Source organism: Parasteatoda tepidariorum, chromosome 6 (assembly GCF_982258835.1).
Source record: "Parasteatoda tepidariorum strain Cologne lab strain chromosome 6, Ptep-v5.0, whole genome shotgun sequence".
NCBI classification, from domain to species: Eukaryota; Metazoa; Arthropoda; class Arachnida; order Araneae; family Theridiidae; genus Parasteatoda; species Parasteatoda tepidariorum.
This window is the reverse complement of record NC_141760.1, coordinates 79,935,772-79,962,146: the sequence shown is the minus strand read 5'-3', so window position 1 is coordinate 79,962,146 and position 26,375 is coordinate 79,935,772. Positions and strand designations below refer to the sequence as shown.

Sequence of the window (26,375 nt, the reverse complement as noted above, 5' to 3'; positions counted from 1 at the left end):
AACGATTTCATCGCTCAATGCCCTCAAGTAAAGAGAATCCGTTCTTGTTCACTAACCTTGAGGGTGTCCTCAATATGGCGAAGAGAAAGCAAACGCCCAGAAGAAAAAGTGCTGGCAGATGGAGATATTGAATTGTGAATCGTGAAACATCATATTTATCCTTCCTTCTCCCGAGTTCTCTATCATCTTTTATCCCAGCTTACTAAAACATTGCTCTCACTTTCTTTTTAACTCTGTGCATCAGAGCGGGAATTAGAAAGTGGCTGATTTGGAAGCATCTGGACTATCATAGCAAAAGTAAGTTGTTTATATTAATCCTTTTATATTTCTCTCCGATATTATAATGCTTTTTAGAGACGGGAGTCTATAGAATAAATACTATTTATATGGACGAATTCGAAATAAATGGACTGTAGTTTTGGAAACGATTAATTGTTTTTATGCGATTCGTTTTTTACAGTTTCAAATGTGAAACGCGCATGGTTAGCAACAAGTAGAATTATTAAAAATTATGCCATCAACCGAACAATAAATATTTAATTTTAAAAAATCTTTTACAAGTGAAAATTAATTAAATTCCTTCAGCCGTGACATCTAGATGTAGAAAGAAAAAAAAAACGTAGCTATTAATTTTATGAGAATATACCGTTTTTTTTTCAGGTTATCCTCAAACTATTTTATCTCTAAGGATTAACTCTTGAAATAAATTTCGCATGTTTTTGAATCTCTGAATGAAAGAAACAATCGAGGACTGCAGATTTTTTTTTTTTTTTAATCATGTTTTACTCAGTTGATCTCTTGATAGGTAACTTAGTAATTCTGAATCAAATTTAGAAGAAAAGAAAGCTTCTAAATTAAACATAAAAAACGGAGATGAAGCCCGTGAGATCTCTTACTGTTAGTCCGACAGCAATCGAATTCTAACCGATAATCTCTGTATCATAGGTGATAATATATCTCCATACTGGGATGTGACCATCGGGCATTGAAATCAGCATATCAGACAATATTCCTTCTAATGCATATTCTGGTCATAATATGTTTGTTGTTTTTTAAATAATAGTTTCATTTGTTTATTTACTCTATTTTAGTGTTACTGTCATACTGTTTTTAATCATAATATTTAAAAAATACAGTCTTTACGTATGCATTCCAGACAATTCTTCCCTAGAATATCTGAAGTAGTTTCACCCCCAGTAAAAATGCGGATGACTATGAACTTGGATTTAAATTTATACTCGAACTTGCATTGGTAAATTACATTGTGTTTTGCAATTACATATATCGTGTTTTACAATTACTGTACAATTACATTGCGCATTGGTAAATTACATTATACTCGTACACTGCACTGTAATGTGCAGGTATTACGTTTTTTTTAAACGACTATGCTTCTTTCATGCTAATTTTTTACGCTTTTATTTCTAGGGTAGTATTTTCACTTTCAAAATTTATGTATTTAGGATTCATGATTAAAAAAGCTGAAAGAACCCTTAAATTTATAATTCCCTTTCCTACCAATAAAACACTTATTAACTAAAGTGATTTTCTTATTTATGAAGATTGTTAACTAAGGTATAAGCAGTTATCCGGAAACAAAGTTATTCGGGGTATATTTATCTTTTCCAACTGTAGTTTTTTGCAATGTAATTAGCTAACTTAATTGGCAGTTAGCGATAATTAATGAGTAGCACTTAGACTTATTATTTAGAGAGACAAATTTTTTTAGGTTCAAAAAGTTCCGGGACGAACTGCTGAGTACGATTTATTTGAATCCTCTCTGTTGTTGGTCCTAAAACAACTGTAACCCTTAACCCTTGTAGTCCTGTGTAGATAGTAACCCTTGTTTCAGTAAAAAACTCAAAACAGTAACTAGTCACAAACATTTTCTGTCGTGTTTAAGCCTGCAGATCTTGTTAGCAATTCTATGTCAGTGCGTTATCGTCCATTAAAATAAAATCTGTACACTTTGAATATCTAAAAAAAGAAACTAAATCGTTTGGCCATCCAATATAGTGCCTTCCAAGGCCATAAAACTTTTACTTCCATAATAGTTGATTACACTATAAGTGGTGTGTTTAGATTTTCGATACAGAAAGCTGTTGCAATTTTTTAAGTTTTATTTTATAGCACATAAATTCTCAAAGGGATACCTGCGAGTGACGTAGTGTGGTTATCACTATCCCAATTGGTTGATGAATCGCGGCATTTGTTTGCGTTAGCAACTGTTCTTTCCATTCTATTTCGAGTAAACCAAGCTCATCAAGTATAAATTTTCTTAAGTCATACATTCTAAATTTTTTTCACAAAGATTCTTTCTCAAAGATTTCAATTCTTTCACTATATATTTTTAGTCAGAGACTTAACACAAAGACAAGCACGAAGTCACATGGAACATAAACAAACTAATTATGCATCTAAGTTGCCAGGTACACAAAACAAAAAATATATCACGGTTACAATAAAATACATAAACAAATAATAAATCTAAGTTAAGTAAAAGAAGTAGACGAGAAAGAGTTATTTCAACTGTTTTCACGTGCGATACGGCTCTGTATTTTATTAACGTATCGTTAATTAACATTCTAACTTACGTAGAGAAACTTAGCTCAAATTAACTACGTCATTTTACTGATAAAGATTAGCTGGCGCTGACGTCATAGGTCACATGTGTGAGTATGGGAGGTCTTCTTCTTCTTCTTAAAGTGCAAGTACCCAGTTGTTTTTAAAAAAATTAATTTTTGTAGCAATTCCAGCAGCTTTTTCTTGTTGTTATTCTATTTAACGTTTTAAATTCGTTAAGTTCTGCGCCTGGTTTAAAATATCTTTATTACATATATTTTTAAAGCAGCTGACGATACTTAATTTTTACTAATTGAGATGCTTTTCTAATTTGATATGCTTTTTTTTTTCCTTTTTCTTTATCATTTCTTTTTTAACTGAAGATCAAGGGGAGGAAAACGGTTAATGTCCATTTTTCACAATAAATGAAGATTGGATAGCTATCTGTTGCATTTTGAGGATTACTAAGCTTTGAAAAATCAATGACGTGGAAAATCAGTTCTCCCTCAGAGTTATTACGCAGATTATAATACTGAGAGTATTTACGATGAACCCTGCTGAGGAAAAACTGTTCTTTTCCGCCTTGAAATTCGTTTTTTTTTTCTCTAAGAATTAGCTTTGATGGACATAAGCCGTTCATCCCAGTTGATCTTCAATTTTTTTAATAGTTTTTGTTTTTTCTTTGTCTCACAAATTTTAAAGAAACCTGATATATAAATTTCACATATGCGTTTTTTTTTTCTTTTTTTGCTGCATTTTGAAAGCTTTATAATTTTTAAATTACTCAGCTCTATATAATAACGTCTATGATGTTATATAACATCTATGATGAACGTTCTTACTTTCTTATTCTTTATCCAGGGGTTTCCAACTTACCTGAGGCAGGGGGCCTCAATTAAAAACACCAGTCAAATGGCGGGCTGCAAATTTATAAAAATTTTATATAGGACTCTTTTATGTTTGAAGGAACATTAAATATTACTGTCAGATTTTTATCAAATTGTACAAAACAAAACAATTGAATTATAAATTAAAATAAGAAGTAGATTATAAAAAGTATTTAATTGCATATTAAAAATTCTGGCTACTATAACTTTAATGTATGTATTAAACAATTAATGTGCAACAGATAGGTAACACAACTGACACTCATTGGCGCGTGCAACAGGAACCGAGGAAGTGTACTTACCTTCGAATGGAAACTTAATAAAATAAGAATTATATTTTGCTTTTAAATATAATTTTTTTTAATATTAAAATACAAAATAACAAGCATTAGGAATAATGCAATTACTTTGATCATTTTGAATCTTCTTTTAATCAGAAACTTGGTGACAAGATTTTTTTTCTTTTAAATTTAATTCTCTGATAAATTAACATTATTTTTGACTTATTTGTATTTATAGCAACTGGTGGTTCATCTATAAAATCTGATTTTAGAAATTCTATCAGGAAATGATCAAAGTAATTCTAAAAATTCGATTAAGAGGAAATCAACGCAATTCTAATTCAACAGTCAAATCTAAGAATATTTTAAGTATTTAATTAGAGAAAAGAAAAGAGATTACATTGCAATTTTAAGCTCAACAGCTACATTCATTTTTTTTTTTTTCATTGCGCATGCGCGTTGTTACTTCTACGTAAGAAGAAAATTGTTACTTGACGGGAAAAGCAACAACAACAACAAAAAATTATCAAGAATCTGAAATTAATTTTTTTTTTCTTTTACTTTTCCGCTCAGGCCATATTCAGTTCAGAGAATTCAAACAAAACATGATATTCATTACCTCCTTTATGCGTTTTAAAATTTACAAATGTAAATAATTTCGTCCAAAATGAATGGTTTCAAAAAGTTATATCGGAGAGTTACTTCGAGAAAATTTCTGATACGCACATGCTAAATTATATTCCCAAAATACAAAAAAACGAAATAAAAAAGGGCAACATACACGATTGTTTTTGTATTTGAATAAATATTTTCTTGGATGCAAAACCTGAGAAATAAATTTTTTTTCATCGTTGGTATGTTAAATTTCACAGAAACGAAGAAATTTGTTTGTTTGTTTTTTAACGAAAGAAAAGTATTTTAAATCCATATAGATTGTTTAAGAAAATTGTCCGCAAAAAAATGACAACTAATATATTTTAGTTCGCGGGCCGCCATTTGGGAACCACTGCTTAATACATATACTTTATTCGAGGTTTTTATTTTTCGCGCATTTGTTTAATTAGTTTATTTTACATTTTCTCGTTTACAAAATCGATCACCTTTAATTTTAAAAGAATATTATTACAGGCACGCACCACTATGCCAACCATTTTAATGACTGATTCTTAAACAATTAATTCTTAATTAAGTCCGGAACACAAAAATTTTCGAGATTCATTTTGGTATTTAAAAAATACAGATGTTATTAGTTTTCTTTAAAATAGGGGGGGGGAGATCATGTTTATATCTTAATTCCCCCTCCTCGTGTTGTAATGCTGAAGCTTCGAATTTTTCCCTGAGGGATCACTTCTTTTTCATCTTTAAAATGATGTATGTATAAAAATTAAGAAAGTGACGTATGAAATTCGGAGAAAGTTGCCTTTTATAGATATTTTCATAAATTAAAAAATGTCTAATTATCTTTTCCTAAGAAATAAAAGTTTTTATTTTCAATGTCAATATATGATTTTTCTTTAAAAAATGATAAAAAGATTCAATTTTAAATTTAGAAACTTTTTATATATTTATTTAAAAAAAAAGAAAGAAAGAATTAGAATAGAGAAATACTAAAGACGAATAAAAGTTCGGATAATTTTAATGAAAGAATATGCAAAATTATTGATATTAAAGCATATACACTTACATTAAAAATTAAACCATTTTTTTTAAACCATTTTTTTTTTAAAAAAGAAAAGAAGTTTCCTAAATGATTGGTGAACAAATTTTGTATGCTTGTACAGCAGCACACGCACAAAAAAAATAATAATCAAAAGAATATATATGAAAATTTTTTTTCAAAGAAGAGCTCTGGACTTAATCTGAAGAAGTTCTCTGATAGAAAAGAAGTAGTGAGCAAATAAAAGAAGTGAAGATGGAAGGAAATTAGAAAATAAATAACTGTGTGAAAAGGCGTTGTGAATCACCGAATCACTAAATCCGCATATTAATAAATCGGCAAAATACTGAATCAGTGTATCATTAAAATGTCGAATCTATTTCAGAAAAACTTAACCAAAATTATAATGGTATTCCACCAGTAACAATTGAAAGAACATTCAATTTAAGATGTATCGTAAACTACACATTAACTTTCAATGGTTTTTTATGATGATAACTATCTTAAAATTATCATGAAAGTTCTTACAAAAGCATTCGATTCAAATGTTTTAGTCATTTTTTTTTTACGTAAAATTTCATAAAATCGTTGAAGCTGCACAAAGCGTTTTATGATTCATATTAAACATAGCGTTTTAAGAATTGAAGCAAATTATGTGACAATGAAATTATGTGGCTTGCACGATACTGTAACAATTTATTATTCTAAATTTCAAGATGTTCCATTATTAAAACTGTTAACCACAAATATTGCAAACAAATATCTTTATCCTAATAGTTGAAAAGGTATTAGTGGCCTTAATAATCCGCTTAAGATTTATTTCACGATGGTAAGGAAAGCATTACCTACTTCTTTTTTAATTCTAAATAAATCAGTTTATTCTATCTATTATTCCTTTGTGTTGATACTTTTTCGCTTTTAAATTTTCCCACACCCTAATTGATTTTTAAAAAAATGTAATATACCTTCAACAGTTTGCTGTTCTACTTTCTAGGGAAAACTATTTAAAAAGTTTACTTAAAGTTTTTTCACGAAGACGTTTTCATTTATTAAATATTTTTATTTTATTTAACAGACATAGAATCCATTTTCTTTATTTTAAGAAAATGAAATAAAATGTTTGCCTAAACAGCGAATCGAAGTAAATTTTTTATGTTTCAATATTTTGATTTTAGGAAAATTATGGATTTATTATGTAAATTAACTTATCGGTTGTATAATTGATTAAGAGTTAAGCATTATTTTTTTAACTCGTAATTATTTATCAATTCACTAGTGATTTTAATAATGTAGGAAACAACTAAAAGCAAAAGATAATTATTAATTATGTCATTAATAAACAAGAGAAACTTTCTTTTTTGTAAGGTGATGGCAATGGTAAATAAAGTAATTTTTTTTCCTTCTATTTTTGACTAATATTATGTAATAATACTAATATTATTGGGTTTATAAAACAGATGAAATTATTTAAAATTCCTAGTTATCTTCAAAAATATTTTCGCGTATTTTATTTATCGAAACATTTAGATGCAATTAAAATTTAACAGAAATTGCATTAGAAATATGTATTATTTTGTCACTTGAGTTATATATATTGACTTTTCGGCTATATCAATGTAAAACTACATAGCTTTGTACATATGAACCTCACTCAGAACACTAGAGAACTCTTGGATCAAGCATTAGTACAAACTCTCCAAACATGAGTGAAATTAGTCCTCATCTGCCTGCAGGGAGAAGAAAACCACAACAATCTGGTTGCTTTAACCAATATTTATTTGGTGACGTAATCCACGAATGCTACGTTGCTCATTGAATTTATATAACATAGCGAATAAAAAGTAATTAAATACTAAATACCTGTTTCTTCGGCATTAACGGTCATGTGGCAACAGTGGCGTTAGAGCAACGCAGGATGGTCAATTCTGAATGGTACACGACCATTTGTTTGCCAGAAGTCATCGGAGAAATTCGAAAAAATCAGAAGAACAGGCGAATCATTCTTCATCATGACAATGTGAGCTCTCACACATCGACTCAAACAAAGGCATTTCTGACGGAGCGAAAGATCGAACTGATGGGTCATCCGCCGTGCAGCCCTGATTTGGCACCCAATGACTTCTTCTTATTCCCACACGTCAAAAATAAATTACGTGGACAACGATTTTCGACCCCCGAAGAAGCGGTTGATGCATTCAAAACGCATGTTTTGGAGTTACCTCAATCGGACTGGAAAAAGTGCTTTGAAAATTGGTTCAAACGCATGCAAAAGTGTATTGATCATCATGGAGAATATTTTAAAAAACAATAAAATCAATTTCGATCCTACATATTTGTTTTTTCATTATTAGGCCAGAATTATAAATAGCAACCCTCGTAAGAGTCTATAAAGGACACTCACCCATGCGCAGACATTCATTTATATATATATTGATTGCTTCGTAAAATTTTATGTATGAAATCGCGTAAACAGCTTGCGCGGTTTTTATGTCATATCGTGCTTTTGAAATTTTCATTTAGTTGTTAATATTTTTTTTAAACGCAAATGGCACAAAATTCAAATATTGCTTGAATTCTAGGGTTATTCCCTAAGCACGGCCTTGTCTTGGATAATATGAAACATTGCTTTGAAAAAAGGCCATTTATAATTTGAGAAATTAATATCATACACAACGCGTGTTTATGTATACAACGCTATGTCTTTTCTTATTTATATGGTATTAAACACTGTTATAAAATGAGCATTCTGTTGATTTAAAAAAAAAAAGTATTTTAAATATATATTTCAGTTTATGTTAAATTTGAACCATAGTGCTCATTAGTGAAACCACATTTATTTAAAGTCCAACAAATGAATTTTTTTTTATTTAAAATTGAACTTTAGAAAATTTATTGTGTAATTTGAAGATTTAAGTACATTAAGAAACTCATAAAGATAAATAATTTTTTAAATATTATTTATTTATTTTTTTGCAAAAAAAAAAAGAAAGAAAAGAAAGAGAATTTAAGACTGGTCCTCTTTCATTCTATCCACATATTTCTAAAAATTTCTCACCAAGTAAAACATATATATAATGCTTATAAAAAACGCATCCTAACATATATATGATATTTAAACTCCTAACATGTATATAATACTAATAAAAAGTACATTTGACTACGTTTTTTTGACAAGGAAAAATTTTTTTGTAACTATAAAATAAATATATTCTTAATTTATCCTAAATTCTGGATTTTGTCATCAAATAACTAAGTTAATGATATTTTCCTAAATTCTCTAAAATGAAGTTAATCCTCTCCTATGTTATTTTTAGAAAAAGATACTTTTATGCTGCAATTAAAAAAGTGGATTATCTTCCTGCTATTATCTGTCGGTGACTTTTATGCCTAAAGAAAAGAAACTCTCCATTTTTTTTCCTTCAAAACACCTGACCATCCTAAAAAAGAAAAGAAAAAACTGTTGCATTAGTTTTTCTTTTTATAGTAATAAAGACGCTACGAAAACACAAATAAATTAGCCCTCCCCCCTCCCTTCCGTCCTTTTCTTATCGAACAACACATCTCTACCACAATTTTCCTATCATCGGACATTTGATTAGTCTTTTGTGTTCGCTTTCTTCTCACCTTCCAGAAAGTCGAGAAACGGGTCACCTTTTAGAATTTAATAAGAAATCAAATCTGGGTTGCTGCGCCTTTCATTCAACAATTGGAGCACACGCTTAAAATTATGTAGCCATTAGGAAGTGGCATTTTTTTTTTCTTGGTAAACTATGAGTTCCATTGATCTCGCTCCAATGGTGATTGATTAAGACAATATGGCTGCTGCTGTGTCAGTAGTTATTTACAGCTCGGTGTCTGAACCAAAATTAGAATTTTCTTGTTTTCATTTCAATTGGAATTTCCTTTATTTTCTGACTTCTTTTACATTATTGCAGCTCATTGAGTTCCATAAGGAAGCGTTAAGGGAGCATTTAAGAACAATAAGATAGAAATAAAACATGAATACTGTGGGATTTCTCAGAGCTTATTGTTATCAGTTTCATATAATTCATTCTAAAAGACAATGGCTTTTTAAATGTTGAATCGATATTCGATGTTTTGCAAAGCTATAATCCTTTGTTATGAATTCAGCATTTAGAAGTTAATAACGCTGTTTTTTTTTCTGGTTAAAATTATACATTTGAAAAAAAGGAAAGCAAAAATAAACTCGATCGTTTCCCAAATGGAACATGAATTTATATTCCGCTGAACGTATGCAATATTAATAAAATACTATTATCCTCGAATATTTTTTTTCTATGAATAACTCCATTTTTAAATTCTGAATTGTAATTAGTGGCTGCAAACATATTTTTGGTGGTTTTGGTTTGCCTCTCACTTTCTTAATAAAAAAAGGACGCGAATTGCAAATTCTTTAACGAGATACTTTTTTTAAAAAAGATCAAAATGCATATTTTTTCTCCATGAAAATGACAACACATTTTTTTTTCAATAAAAGGTATGTGATTCGTGGTGGCTGAGGGGATAGAGCGTTCGCCTTCCAATGAGGTGAACCGGGTTCGAATCCCAGGGATGACTGGTCGATATGGATTCAGCCAGCACCCAACTCGCACCGACCACTGTGCTGACGTAAAATATCCTCAGTGGTAGATGGATCGTGGGTTAGTGTCCCACGTGGGAGGTTAAAAAGTCCTCCATGAAGGCAAATTTCTCCCAATACTTGATCCAGGAGTTCCCTTGTCTTCTGGATTGGGTTCAAAATTAAAGGGCTACGAAGTTAAGTTGAACATTAGTAGTCGTAAACTCAAAATTTGATCGGTTATTCAACGACGATTACAAAATGTAAAATTACATATATTGCCTTGCGTAAAGATTGATCATAACCCTACCCTTCTTTGTTCGTCTACGTCAGTGTTTCCCAAAATGTGGTACGCGTACCCCCAGGGGTACGGGAACAGTTTACCTGGGGTACGCGTTCTTATGCGAAATATCTTCCAAAACACGAAAATTTCAATAAATCTTATTTAAAAACAAAGCTAGCCATGAAAATTTACGATTACGTATTTTTCTATTGGCTATTTTTTGCAGAGTTAACAGTTTATAAATAGTGGTGTCAACAGCTAGCTGTAATTTTTAACTTTTATGCAATTTTTTTACAGTAAAAAATACATTCATTTTTTTATTAGTGCTACCCAACGTTACGAAAAATTTAGAAAGGGTACACAAAAGTCGTAAGTTTGGGAAACACTGGTTTACGTAATGTTTACATAATACCTTAAGGCAGGCTAAAAATAAAACGAACAAATGAGATCCTTTTTTGCAAAAACACATTTTTTCGATTAAATTCACATTACTTGTAAAGTTCAGACTCTTAGCACTATATCACTTTTTCACTCTTCACGCATCATATTGCTCTACAAAGATCATTATTATTATTTTTTAACATTTCAAACACTGGAAGTGCATGTACCAAAAATTGGTTTAAAGGAAGGGGATTTTGAAATCTACTCATCCGCCTTTATTCAAAAGTTGATCAACCTCAAATATTACTAAAAGTTAAACATTGGATACAATTAATCACTGTTTAAAATGCACAGTAGTTAAATAACACTGGGAAACATTTTTTTTTCTATTCATGAGATTTTTTTAACAGACATTAGACACTATCGTATCGCTGATTTTAAATCTATAATCGATTTCTCTCTCCAAGCTAGTGTTTTAATGACATTTTTAGTCTATTTTTTGTAGAAATGTTTAAGTTTAAAAACGTTATATAAAACAGGGAGTTGCATAAATGGTGTGAGAAGCCTCTTAGAGGTGCGAGGCGCATCGTCAGAATTAAAATTGCATCGAAACAAATGCTCGGAAATGTCATCATATGCCGCTAGGGGTGTTTCACAATTATGAATTTTTTCATCACAATAGGAAAGTGCCCCTAGCTGCGTATTACGACATTTCCGACCATGGGTTCCAATGCAATTCTAATTTTTAATTTGAGTCTTAACTCCCCTTTTTTTCCAGTCGCCTTTTATAAGGTCGAGATTTAGTCTTTCATTTTACTATTTTACTACTTTATTCTAAAGCACATTCAGTAAGCAATTGGGTTCGTAAGCTTAACGACTAATTTTAAAAAAATTAATTAATGAAATATTCGATATATTACATTAAATTTCATTTTTTAAAAACGATTTTCTTTAAAAATACCTTAAGAAATTCAGTTTAGAATTATTTTAATTTTATAGCTATAACTGGAGTGTAGTATTATTAAAACATCTTAACAATACATTTCAAAATGTATTGCCACATTAAATACTTTTTTATAATAATGCATAATGCAGACAAATGAATAATACTAATTTATTGAAAATGGAGAGGGGATGTATAATTGTTACTGAAAAACAGGGTAAATTAGAAAAAAAATCCTAAAAATTTCACAGAACTTTTCTTTAAAAAAAAAAGAAGAGAAACACGACAAGTTCTGTTGCTTTATATCTTATCTTAACTGCAGTTTGTCAAAGATTTCTGTGTAGAGTAACTTATCTTTTACATTTATTGAAAATAAGAAAATAAAATTTAAAAAAAGAAAAAGAAATTATAACCAATAAGACCACCCCAAATATTGCTCATTTTTATGGTACACTGCATGAAATGATTAATTTTAAAATAGTGAAGCAACTGAAATAAGTTATATTTTCTCAAATGAAACAAAAAGTGAAAAAAAATTGAGTTAATTTCACACAGCAAACGATTTTTTAAAATACGGGTGTTACATATGTATAAGACCACCTATTTCTCTTTTCAAAATCGTTTGAGTTTTCTAAATGTTTTAATCTTTTCTTTGAAAATCTTACGTAAACTGTAAGTTTGCACGGCTGAAAACGCAAACGATAATACTACAAAGAAATTACGAATTTAATTTGTTTATTTTCATAAGATGTTCACTCTGTCACACTGAAAAGAATGGGATACCTGCAAGTGACATAGAGTGGGTATCTCGATCCTGATTGGTTGTTAAAACGTAGCATTGATTTACGTTAGCAACTGTTCTTTACATTCTAGAAACTGTTCTTTTTATTTAACGAGAAAGCCAAGCCCGTCAAATATCAAAACTTTTAAGTGACACATTCTATATTCTTACACAAAGATTTCAATTCTTTCATTATATATTTCTTTCTTAACACAAAGACAAGCATGAAGACATGTAGAATATAAACTAATTATGCATTGAAATTGCCAGGTACACAAAGCAAAAATATACCACGGTTACAATAAAACACATAAAAAAAATAATAAATCTAAATTAAGTAAAAGAAGTAGATGAGAAAGAATTATATTTCAACAAATTCAATGTGCGATACGGCGCTGCATTTAATTAACTTCCCGCTAATTAGAATTCTAACATATGTGGAGAAACTTAGCTAACTTTAACATGCCATTTTGCTTATAAACGATTCACTGACACTGACGTCATTCGTCACGTTAGTGGGTATTCGTGATCTTTTTCCGGAAGTGCGAGTACCCAATCATTTGAGCTAGAAATTTGAAAAATTAATTATTTTAAAGTCTCTGGAAAGTCGGAACGTGAAATATGTAATTAATTAAACGTTCTAAGACTAGTATATTCGCAATATTTTAAGAAAAAGATATTCTAATGGAAAATATTTAATTCTAATGGAAAATATAAAAGATCCGGCAGGAAGCGTGAATTATCAACTCGGGATAAGTAAAATACATTTAAAAACTTACTATGAAACATAAATTGTCTATTCGCAATCGCAAAATAAGTTTTCCAGAAAAATGGTGGATCAACATTTAGTTTTGTAAAAAAGTTCATTTTACCTGGTAGTCTTATAATTTTTTAACAGATGCTTCAGGGTGAAAAGTTTAATATTGTTTATCAAAAGATTCATACTTAAATATATCTCGTTAAAGTTATATGCATATATATGTATTTTTTTCCATTCATTTTCATTAACTTAATTTAATTTTGAAAAAATTTATATTACTTATAATGAAAGCCACAAAAATCATAATTTTGTTCACACTGTACATTAAATTTGACTTTATTCGCTTATTACATTCTCAAAAGAACAGAAAATTAAAAATTTTGAAATGTCATCTCAATAGTGCTGTAATTTATTACACATAGTATTAATGAAATTCTGCAATTTAAAACTTATTAATGCAGTTATACTCGTATGTTAGCAAATTATTTTTAAACTCGTGAAAATTTTGCACTGCCTCATAGTGAGATGCTCAGTAGATTTTTAAATTGATTATTTCTTTAAAAAAAAAATATGATTTGATTTTTTTTTAAAAAATCATCTCATTTAATTCAACGAATCCTGCCTGGAAATATTATGAGCTCTTGAAGAATTGCAATTTTTTCTCCTTAAATCTCTCTTTCACACAGTCCAGATTCAGTCATTATTATACAATTTATTGTATCTTTTTATGTATACAGGAACTTCACAATTCTTCAATCGGTCAATTTAAGCTAATTTTAAAATGTGACCCCAACAAATAAAAATGTTTTCTTTTACGCATGAAAATATTTTGATTAATCAAGACAAACGCTTAAATAATTATAAACAGGCTATTTTAAATTGAAAACTGAAACTTATCATTATTTATTTATTTTTCAAATAGCTATTTTAATAAAAAACTTGATCTCATAATAAAAATTAATAATCAAAAACCCTCATTATCTTTTTTTTCTCATTTCATTAGAATGTTAAAATAGAATATTTTTTTATTGTAATTATTTAATGAACTCAGCGTTGAACACACGACCAAATTCTGAGTTTATGACTATCAATATTCAACTCCGTTCATTTTTATTGGTATTACAATTTTTAAAAAGACTTTTTGTGCAACTAACCCGTATTTGCGTCACACGGAGAGGAAAACCACGAAAACCTCTCATGATTAACTCGAGTCAAAGGGGATTCTAACCCATGATCCATCTACCATTGAAGATATTTTTGCTGCAGTACTGGGGTTGATGCGAGCAGAATTCGCATTAATCGCACCGCAGGGATTCGAACTTTGATCCCCTCATTGGAAGGCAAACTCTCTATCCCCTTAGCCACCGCAGCTCAAAAAACTATTTAGACATTTTTGTCGACATATAGTTTGTCTATAGTAAGAACTCCCCTAGTCATTCGTCTGGACCCGTGGCGGTGACTAAGGTAACGAGGTATAACTATTTCAAGTAGGGGTGTGGGATCATTATTTAGAATAGGTTTTGACTTTGATCGGCGAGCGAAAGGGGATAATTTTCGTCAGTCTACTGTGTTAGCCCTAGAGTGAAGAAAAGCTACCCTTCCTGAAATGCACTATTCTTGTTTCCATAGCAGCAGACGGTCTCAGACTTAGTGGCTGGGGGAGTTCTTACAGTAGACAAACTATAGTTATTCGTGATATTTAACTAAACTCAGTGGCGCGACAACCCAAGGAGGACTAAGGCTTACTGTGCCCATGCCGGTTTTCCTGAACCTGGACACTAGGTAAAAAACAAAGATGCTTAATCCCTAGTGTTTAGTCCCCAAGCATGCTTGATACTCACTTTATCAAACCGCTAAAGGGATTGAGTCTTGCTCTGTACGAGGATTGAACCCCTGACCTGTGGAACGTGAGCGCGAAGCGATACCACTCAGTCACCGAGAGTTGATAGTTCATTATTTCTATAAATTATTTGATGTCTTTATTTATCTTGAATTGCTCTACTTTTATAATCACCCGTCCATAATTTTAGAAGAAAATATCCTGCATTAAGGAAATAAAATTTAGTAAACTGGTCATTTATAACTTATTTGTCATATTAAATAAGATCACCCTAACTTTAAATAGAACTTTGCCGATTTAATTGATTTGTGAAGCGCTTTAAGCAAATCTACTAAAATAAATTTGATTTAGGTGCTTACATAATTAAAAAAAGAACAACCCGGTCTTCATAATTAATTCCTGTTAGCATATCAAAAGTAATAGCTGATTATCAATCAATTTTCGCCAGGAACGTGTAAATGTTTCAATAAAAATCAATAACAGCAGATGATCGGTGTCTCTAAAAAAGACAACAACGGTCATTAACCTGTCATTTGCCTTACTAAATACCTCTCACAGGTATTATTATTTATGTATAAGGATCGTCTGCTGTTTTCCTGATGAGTGAAAGTTAATCATTAATTCAACTTCTTAATCCTTCCTTATTCAAAGCTTCGAACTTATGATTTCATTGATAAGATATTTAGGTTTTTGAGTCCTAAATGAAATTGTTTCTCTTAGTAATTATATCTTCATTAATTGCTAGCATAAATTTCTGAACTTATATCCGCATTGAAAGGGTATCAGTATTTTGTACAATGAAAAAAAAAGTTGTGGAATTAATATTTAGTTCCTTTTAATGTTTAATTTATCCAAACAAATTGATTTTGCTGAAATATTAGGTCATAGGGAATGAAATTTGTAGATTGGATATGTAAACAAACAGGACGTTTCGGTCCCGCTATTTTGGTTTAATTAATGGTTAACTGTTTATGGTTTAGTTAACGGTTTCCGTTCCGTTTATCTCCCTTACATTGGTATTTTGTATATTGCGTACAAAAGAACGTTATTAAAAGAAGAATTCGCGATATTAGCAAAACAGATTTTTCTTTTTCGTGAATTTTATTAAAAATATCCTTCAGTAGATAGTTTTTTTTTCAATGAATATCATTAAAAATATCTTTTGTACACTTTTTAAAAGCCGTTATTCAGTTGATCTTTTCAGAAAATTATTTTTTCGTTTTTAATAATGATTATAAACTTTTAATAATGATAATAAATAAAATAATGAAATAGGCAAACAAGGCGGAAGGGTCATTTTTTTTAGAAATAATATAAAAGAGATAAAAAAGAAAACATTTAGATGAATGAAGGTAAAATATAGAGAAAATGCTATAAAAACAAGATTTCAGAATTTGCAATAAAAAATTAGGTGTAAATAAGATTTTATTAATAAGAAAATGTTATTTGTATCAATACTAGACCCAACTATATATGTTATTGAAATGAAATCATTAAAACTGAATTGAAATCAATAAAAAGAAAAAAAATCACATGAATTACGCATTACTAAATTGAAAATATTTGCAATTTACTCAGATCGGTCTACCCGAAACGTTTCTAACGTTTCTGAATATAATGAATAAAATATTATTATTTGTTAATTTAGTATGTATTCTTAAAGTCAATTTTCTTCACAAAATTATTTCAAAAGTTGAAAAAAATATATATTATCAGACTAAGAATTACGATGTCACGTGAAAATTTGTGAACTGAATTGTTTGAGAAGTCGGCATGTATGAGCGAATTTTTACAACTTTTAAGTTGAAGTGATTGGGAGCTCGCTTCACTGGCTCCGTGTCAAAGAACTCACTCACTGATTCCATAAGTACGTTTATAGAATCATTTGCTCAAAAACAATTTATTTATTAATTTTGCTTATTTCTAAAAATTTCAACGAATTTGTTTTTTTTTTTTTTTTTTTTTTTTTTACTATTCTAACGCATCACTGCAATCCTTGTGGTACAAATTATTTTAATAATTTGCAACGTGTAAAATTGAAAAATATTTTTTTATGGAAAATGCGAAAGTAAAGTAATTATAATTATTATTAATTAAGATTAGTATAATTGATGCGGATATGTTGGAATATTTTAACGTACTAAATGTGGGGACAATAGCTTCAGATAGATGCTTAAAAAACAATTTTCAATCATCATGTAGTGAAATTAAAATTCATGAGAGCTTTTTGCTGTTATAGTTTTCCAGTGCATGATCAGATGCATTTAGGTAAACTCTAAATTCTAATCATTTGGTATAATTAGTACATGTTTAAAAAAAAATAGGCCTAAAATATCTGACAAATGACAAATTTTCCCCACCAGATACCTACGAGCGATGGTAACAACGATGGCACATGGTATACAGCACTCGCCTCCCGATGAGTTGACCCATGTTCGAGTAAAAAAATTCCACCACGAAGACTAGTTTATCCCAATGTTTGAATCTATATTTACCTTGTCTACTAGGTTGGATTCAAAATAACCAAAGTACAGAGTTAAATATTGATGGCTGTTCAACGAAGGTTATAAATAAAATTAGATTCTAACTTAGAAATCGAATATTTGGTTCTTAATCGAAAAAATTTCACATATCTGTGTGACATTATCAAAATTGCCCTCTCAAATTGCTTACCCATTGTCTATGGCCGAAGATATAGCACATCCATTGTCTATGAAGAAAGGATAAGTAAAACCGAGTATAGGATAAGTAAAGGAGGAAGGATAAGTAAAAGTTAGCCACCGAGCTGGTAGCTAACTTTTTTGGCCATTTGCACTGCTGTTACATTGAAAAAGAAGCAATTTTTTGAGGTTAACTAATTTTGTTTTGCCTGCATTAACAAACTATTATTGCTGCTGCAACAATCCCAAGAATTTTGTTTGGGACAAATTGTTGTTGTTGCTTCCAATGCCATTTGCCAATACCAACAAGGCTGCTTGATAAAGGCAAGCGATTTTTAAAGCATAGGTTGCGTTTCTTGTTTTTTCAGTGGCGCCATCTATGGCCAAGAATACGTCCTTCAGCTCCACACATGTCACTACCCGTTTATGAGGTGGAGTCATTCATACATCCACAGATCGTAATTTTGACCTGACCCATAGAACGATCAATCTCTAATTTAGTACCCTCAGAGGTATGATTTTTTATGGGAATATAGAGGTCTGGTGCTCATTCGGTCGTGACCCGATCGATCGACCAGTCACCATTTACTACACGCAGAGTCTTCGGACGGGGGGGGGATCGAACTCACGACCTCTTGCACATAGGCGCAACGCCCTAACAGACAGGCTATCCTGGGCATTTGGGAGAAGTGCCTGTCTTTTGTGATGATTTCGCCGCTTTCTAGAATCAGTGCAGAGTATCAGCTTTTGCTCATTAAACACTCTGCTTAACCAATTCTTTTAAATATTTGATATTATTTTATGAGGAATCTTTCAAATTGGACAAATGTAAGTTCGTTAAATAGTGTCCTATTTTAATATACGTTGTCACATTTGCCTTAAAACCGATAAAATTTAGGAAGACCCATTTTTTTTGTAATCATAATACTTTATTTTAGACCGACATTCTTGAAATTTTTAAAAATAGCCTACGAGGCGAGATTTTTTTTTTCTATTTTATTTACGAGATGAAAAATCATTAAAATTAGAAATTTCCATTTAATTTTTTCTTTTTTTTTTTACATATGTACAACAATATAGAGTTAGAGTAACTTTTCAAATATTAAAAAAAATTAGATTACAAGCGCTTTTAATTCACACAAAAATGATGTTTTTAATGAGGTAACATAAAATGCATAAAAATAGTCATATAAAGATAGACAAACGGTAACAGTTACGAATCATTGTTACAAATTTATTACAGTTATAAAAAAATAGCTTTATTAGAGCCTTCGAAGAACAGCCTAAAATGTTTAGCAATCCCCATTTGATTTTTTTTCACGTCATTCAGTTCATGATCCAAAATCAGTGTCCCTAAATCATTACATTAAAATATACTGACTTAACTTTTCATTTAATGTAATTATTATTTTTAAATTACTATTTCAGGTTGATAAAATTCAAGTCGTGTAAATAATTTCAAATTTTTACGATCAAACTGTAATACACTTTTGGACATAGATATATCCCCTCCACCCAGGGCCCGATTTAACTTAATTGGGGCCCGGGGCAAAAATTTCTTTATGGGCCCCCTTCTGCTTCATTACTTCAGTTATGAAGAACCGAACTTTATGGAGGTATTTAAATTTTTACCTCATTATGCATATATAACAAGAAAATTGACTAGACGGTCAGACGAAATATTGTTCTGTCCATTTTACTGATTTTCTGCAATTCTATGTCCATCATGCCGAATGCAGTTTTCTAATTGTTAACTTTGTCATCCAGCTGCGAAAAATTAATATCCTTGCTGACATTAGGGCGGAATTCAGCTAAATTTTTTCGACTATGATGGTTCAATTAAGCCAGTGTTTCCCAAAGTGTGGTACGCGTACCCCCAGGGGTACGGGAACAGTTCAGCGGGGGTACGTACTCTTATGCAACATATCTTGCAACAAGCGAAAATTTCGCAAAATTTTATTTAAAACCAAAGCTAGCCATGAAAATTTACGATTACGTAATTTTCTATTGGCTATTTTTTGCAGAGTTAACAGTTAATAACTAGGGGTATCAACAGCCAGTTGTGATTTCTTTTGGGCAATTTTTTTACAATAAAAAATTCATTAATTTTGTATTGGTGGTACACAGCGTTACGAAAAATTTAGAAAGGGTACACAAAAGTCGTAAGTTGGGGAAACACTGAATTAAGCCAATCAGAATCCTGTATTTTTACAAATATATTGCATTTTGCGATATGTAAAAATATAGGCTTTTGATTGGCCAAATTTGTTCACCCTAATTGCGAAAATTTAGCTGAATTCCGCTCTAGAAAGTCATGGATTTATGAAGCATAGATCTTTGGTGCTCATACGATAGATTAAAAAGAAGTTAACGTAAAACTGATGGATTTTACACTGTACTGATAATTTGTTTAAAAAAATTCATATAAAAAAGATTGTAAAGAAGGAATCCTAAAATAAACTTTCTATTTGATTTGGGGGCCCCCTCTGATGTGGGGTCCTGGACAACTGCCCCGTATGCCCCTACCTTAGTCAGGCTCTGCCTCCGCCTTGAAATCAATACCCGGATATACTCTGAGGCAATCATTTTTGTATTGTTTTTCCGATCGAATCAGTGCTTAACTTTTCCTGGTATATAGGCTATGTATGTTTTAATTTTTTAAATTAAAATTATGAGTGTTTTAGATTAGTCAAGTTCAAATTATTGCAAATTTCTTCACACTTTTCAACATTTACCATTTAGAAGAAGAAGAAAAAGAAAAGAAAAAAAACGAGCTTTCCTTAGGGTTTTGCAGTAAGAAAACTTTAAGAAAAAGAAAAACTTTAATCAACTCTTGCCCTAAAAATCATTTTCGCTCACAAGCGTTGCTTTTTGCATAGTTAATCACGAATAAAGTATTTCGGCACGTTCCGAGATCAGCATAAAATCACTCAGGTGTAAAGGCGTAAAAAGAATGGTGATATTGAACTTGAATGCAATTATAATTCCGGCAGGGAAGGCAGAGAAGAAAAAAAAAACATTCAACCTACTTTTTTTCTGCTAGGTTTAAATTCATTCTGTCAGTAAACGAACCGTTAAACAATACTTTCTCCATCAATAGCTTAATTATTTTCTTTGAGAAAAGATCAGATTATTTGACATTTTTCTTTTTATGTACAAGATATGATTGGGTTGATTTGATATGAAATAAATATTTAGGTTTATGGATAAATATTTCTTTTACTTGTGTGAAAAAGGTGCCGATTGCTGCTTGATCAGTAACTATGATTTTAACTGAATTGGATCAAATCTGATTTTTCAAACAAAAATCCATTTTTGAAAGAAGAAATTTTTATTTTCAGCAATAATTTAGATTTTTTTCAAGTAATTTTATACTTAAAATATTGCATAAGTAAAAAACAAATGACGAATGGACGATGTGGTGTAGAATGGTTTAACCTTATATCATTTCCCAAAAACCAACGCCACCAACCTGTGATTCCTGGTTTCAAATTTCCTTGTTTGTAAATCATGTCAACTCATTAAATATGTAGAGATAATGCTATATGTAACTCTGCTAATGTAATGCTAATATGTAAGATTCATTAAATATGTAGAGATAATGCTTTTTTAAAAAATTAGTTTTGCTAACTCTGTCTGCTAGTACATGGAACTGTTTAATATTATTATTATTATTAGCTGCTTGTAACAGTTCGAAAAAAAGTCTACAGCCACCGTAGGGATTCTTTTGGAACAATTACTTACACAAAAGAAAATTTTATATCATAAGAAGCTAATTTGATATAAATAACTATTACCGCTTGTTTAAATATTTTATATAAATTCAAGCTTATTAATAATTTAGTTACATTCTCCAACCTTATAGTTTTTCCCATTTTGAAAAATAAAGTAAATGACATTCAAAAAAATAAAATATCTTAAATTGTTTTTTTAAATTCATGAAACGTGTATGAAACGTTAATTTTTTAATCATAGCATCTTTTTTAAATCAGAATCGAATGTCTCAGACTTCCATAAGAAAAATGCTAAGTTCATAAATAATTAATTTATTAACTTGTGTATAATATTTGTATTTACACAAATATTACTTTAAGTATAAAATTGAAAGGTTTGTGTCAGCATAGTGATGGCGAAACTTTTTCCATAGGTGACATTTTTACAACAAACTGTTCTTTAGTGTTGTTTCCAAATAGATGCTATTCAAGTTTCTGAAATTCCCATTAGATGGCAACACATTATACAGAAACATCTTATTGTATGCGTTGAAATTACAATACTTCGCTCAAGAAATGCTGCTATTAATCATAGCTAGTGATATTTTAATTACAGAAATCAAAAGAATGCAAATTATTTTATTTAAATCAGGTTTTTTATAAATTTTTGCAGATGTTTCAAGTTCTTTAGTTTACAATTAGTTCAATTTTAAAAATATAATTATAATCAGAATACCACACTTACATCAAACAATTAAAATTGGAATTGAATTGCGTTATGAATAATTACTGAAAAACAGGCAAAAATAAACAAATCACAAAATATTTTCACTGACTTATTTTTTTCGTTAACTTTTGAAATGACAAAACAAATTGTGTTTCAATGTAACCAGGCAATTTTCATTAATTTCAGATTGACAAATATATTTTTTTTAAAAAAAGTAATTATTTAACTTACAAAATTATTTAAAAAATAGTTTTATAAAAAAGGAATCTGAATTTATATTTAAATAGGTTTTTATAATGGCATGTCAGGAAAATTATGTTTTCATCTTGTGATTCTGAAATATGTATATTCGCAATACTAAAATTTGGTTTTGAAGATGATGTTTTACAACTTGAAATCGGTAAAATTTTCATTAAAATTTCTTTTTATTATAATCATTATTATTATTGCAAAAAAAAAAAAAAAAAAAGAATTCACAATTAATGACAACTTTTTTCCGATGTATATGTATAAAAACTTCATTAAAATTTTACTTTTTTCTTCATTCGAATTCTGAAAAATATAAAAGAATTATGGGTTTTTTAAATTGTCATTTGAAAAGTGCTATACGTCATTATACACCAAGTACTAATGCAACTTTGTAATTTTACTAATTGAAACTCATTAACACAAAGCTATATTTTTAATTATCTTTAAAAATATGAAAATCAATAAAAAAAACAATCTCATACTAAATTGCTTTATAAATTTTATATCTTTTAAAATTAAAATCATAATCATCTTCAGAAAACAATCATTTAAAATTAGAAAACAATAAAAATCAGAAAAACTATATCCTCTCATCACTGAAACACTTTTCTTCTACTCATACTTTTTATAATTTCACAAATTTTTAATTAATAATCAAACTCTCCTTGCATTTCAAAACAATATATCGCACATGTTTTTCGAATTTTAAAATGAATTCAAAACTCTGCACATTTTTAATAATATTATTTTCTCTTACAGATGCAATCTCTCAGTTACCTTATTTTGATGTCACTGATATGTCTTTCCATCAGTTTCACTCCTCCCAAAATCATATATGGCGGATGGATTCCTATTCTTCCAGGGCATCCATTTTATTTTGGCTCACGCTCAGCAAAACCTAAACCTCATCTGCAACACTATACAGATAGTCAGCCACACTATTCAGATCATGGCGGACACTACTCTTCTAATTTGCACTCTCCGGATTATTCTTCACATTATCATCCTCATCATGAAGAAGGATATTCGAGTGGAGGACATTATGGTCATTCTCATTATCAAGACATTCCGTCCGATTCGCATTTCCAGGGACAAGAAAGACATAAACATGTATCCGTTTCAGATCATCCAAAAAGTCCTTATTCCTACTATCCGCACGACTCTTTATATGACAAACCAGCTCCAGAGAGACAAGTAGAAATCAAGCCTGTATACATAGAAATTCCCAGGAAACCCCACCATATTTATGAAAATTCGCACAATCCTGCTCCTTATGCCCCACCACTAGTCAAAGAGTTGCACCCTGAAGACCTAAAAGCAATAGATCATGGTGGCGAAAAGGCTTACCTTAAAATAACTGCTTTAGGTGATCTGTCCCATGATGCTGTTAAACCTATTGGTCACATAAGTTTCAACGATCTCCACTACGATCCCAAATCAATACAATCTCCATCAATACACAATTTGATGCAGCCATCCAGGAAACTTTATAAGAACCAGAACACCGTTTATTATGTTTCATCTGGTTCTTCCAATCATAATTTAGACACTGCGCATCCTCAGGAACATGAACATGGTAACGCATATCAACCAATGAATAATTTTAGAGGAACTGATTTTCCAATCGAAGCTCATGGATCACTACATCAAAATATTAAATCTCACGAAACCAATGAATATGAAGGTGGATCAAATTATTTACCACCATCTCATGGAAATTTTCAAAGAAACGGAAAAATAAGACCTGGAGAAAAATATGTCGAACTTTATGAATCCCCTTCAGAGCAGAGCAGTCCCAAAAAGGAATCATACCATTCCACATTAAGTCAGTCTTATGAACATAAGCAGTCTTCAAAACCAACTTATTATCAATCAGCCAATCCTGTAAATGTACTTGGTACCACAAAACCAGCTTATGCTTTAGGGGGCTATCAATACAGCAACTTGCCTAAAAACAAAGCCGGTTTATCAAAAGTGCTAAAAAATTCTCTACTTCCAAAAATGCTCGGAAATTATTTCGACAAGTCCGCAAAAGTGGGTGGTTTATACCGAGAACCACCGGTGTTAACCCACATCCAAGGTACTCCAGCACTCGTGGAGCGTGAGGTGGCTATTGTCCATGTCCCTGTTTCAAAACAAACAGAAAATTTAAACGATGGCTCACGTGACGTTATGTACGATACAGCTAGTTCACCACCCTTAACTTCATTAAGAGTTTACGATGGTTCAACGGCTAATCGAACAAACGGTAATCTTGCTGCTTATGGAAACAAGTATTATGGACAACCACAAATCTACAGTGATATTGGAGACGGCCAAATCCATCAAGAAAAGTCCATATTTGTGGGTACGAATGGCTTAAATACTAATGATATTCAAAAATTAGGACAAGTGGATGTGAATGATCTGCATTATAAAGATCATAAGCCTGGCGGTGAAAGCAAACAAGTTTTCCATGCTTATTATGCTCCATCAGATCATTTGCCTCCTCCTGGCTACCAAAAGATGTCAGTACAAGAATTTGAAAACATATTTAAAAACGCCGATATACAGTTTATGAGAAGAAAATCATAGGGTTTCTACAACTTATGTTCAAATGTGCCACAAACAAAACTGGAACTACTGAGGAAAAAATTTGTTCATGTTTCATAATACTTGATTATTAGGGTAGTGAATTTAATATTTCATCTTCATATTATCATAAAATGTTTTATCAATTTTAGTGGAACATATACCTTTCTCAGTCTCAAGAACAGGCTAATTTTTAACATTTATTTTATTTAAAAAAAAAAATAAGGTGTCGTAGTTGTTTCATCCTCGGGTCCAGGTTTTCATTTTCCCTCCCCTTCGACTCAAAGCCTCATATGATTCTACTGCTTAGCCCGTAAACTAGCTTGGCGCGATTATCGCCGCTTTTACACCAAATGTTTATTGCCGATGAAACTTATAGAATAAAATATATAACGAGGAAGAGCATGACGCTCTTCCTCACATTTGGGTGGTGCGCTTGTAACCTTTTCAGCAATTTCTTGGGGGAAAAAAAGATTACAAGATCATGTACTTACTTTGTTTGAAACTGAAAGGGGAACTAACAGTATTATGTTTTCAACAATCAAGAAGTTAGAGACATGCTTCTTTAAATTTTGTTTTTAAAAATTATATTTTTTAACATAAAAGTTTGTTTTTTGAAAGAAATTTTATAGGAATTTCTTGTTTTTAAAAATATAAGCATTCTTATTGAAGGAATTTTTATTTTTAATAACATTATTTGTAAGTTTAAGGAAATTCTTAATTTCAAAAATCTAAATTGATTTTTTAAAATCATTATTTATTTTTATTACTGGTTGAAGGGAATTATTATTATTATTTTTTAAATATTGCTTTTTAATTTAAAGAAAATCAAATTTTTATTATTATTTATAAGAAAATTCTTATTTTGTTGAATATTATTTATTTTCAAAAAACATTCTTTGTTTTAAAAATATTTAATTGTTTTTTAAAAACCTTATTTCTATTTAAAAACATTATTTTCTATGTTTAAATTTTTCTTAAAAGAAATTCTTTATTTTAAAATATAATTTATTTTTTAAAACTATTACTTGTTTGGGGATTTTAATTACATGGTACATTTATAAGTAAAAAATTTTATTTTTTAAATCTTATTTTACTCTTCCTGTTAGCGATTTTTCTAGTAAATTTTATTCAAACATTTATTTGATTACATGATTACCTCTTCTCATATTAATTAATATTTTATATTAATATTTTTAAAATATGAATATATATACACTTAATATTTTTAAAAACTATTATCTTCATTTATATCGAAACACAGCTAAATTAAGTTAATAAATTTTTAAAAAAATTGTGGTAAAATATTTAAACTTTTAATCAAATTAGACTTTGAGTTTTCTATACATGGGATATCAAAAACTGTGCAGTGAATACCTCTTGATCTAAGGGTTATAGAAACATGGTTAAAATTGCAAATAGTTTTCAAATTAAGTTATTATCATATAATAGTTATGATTGAGTGACTTGTTTTAGTAAGTTTTTAGAAAAGTAACCTTTT

The 26,375-nt window shown here is 30.0% G+C and overlaps 1 protein-coding gene across 1 annotated transcript; it reads left to right on the top strand.

Moving 5' to 3' along the window:
* On the top strand, positions 1 to 25,010 carry LOC139425208 (uncharacterized). The gene is made up of 2 exons (XM_071179098.2): positions 1 to 297; positions 23,063 to 25,010. The coding sequence occupies exon 2, from the start codon at positions 23,063 to 23,065 to the stop codon at positions 24,875 to 24,877; it is 1,815 nt and encodes a 604-aa protein (XP_071035199.2). The 5' UTR covers positions 1 to 297; the 3' UTR covers positions 24,878 to 25,010.
* Positions 25,011 to 26,375: the final 1,365 nt, after the last annotated feature.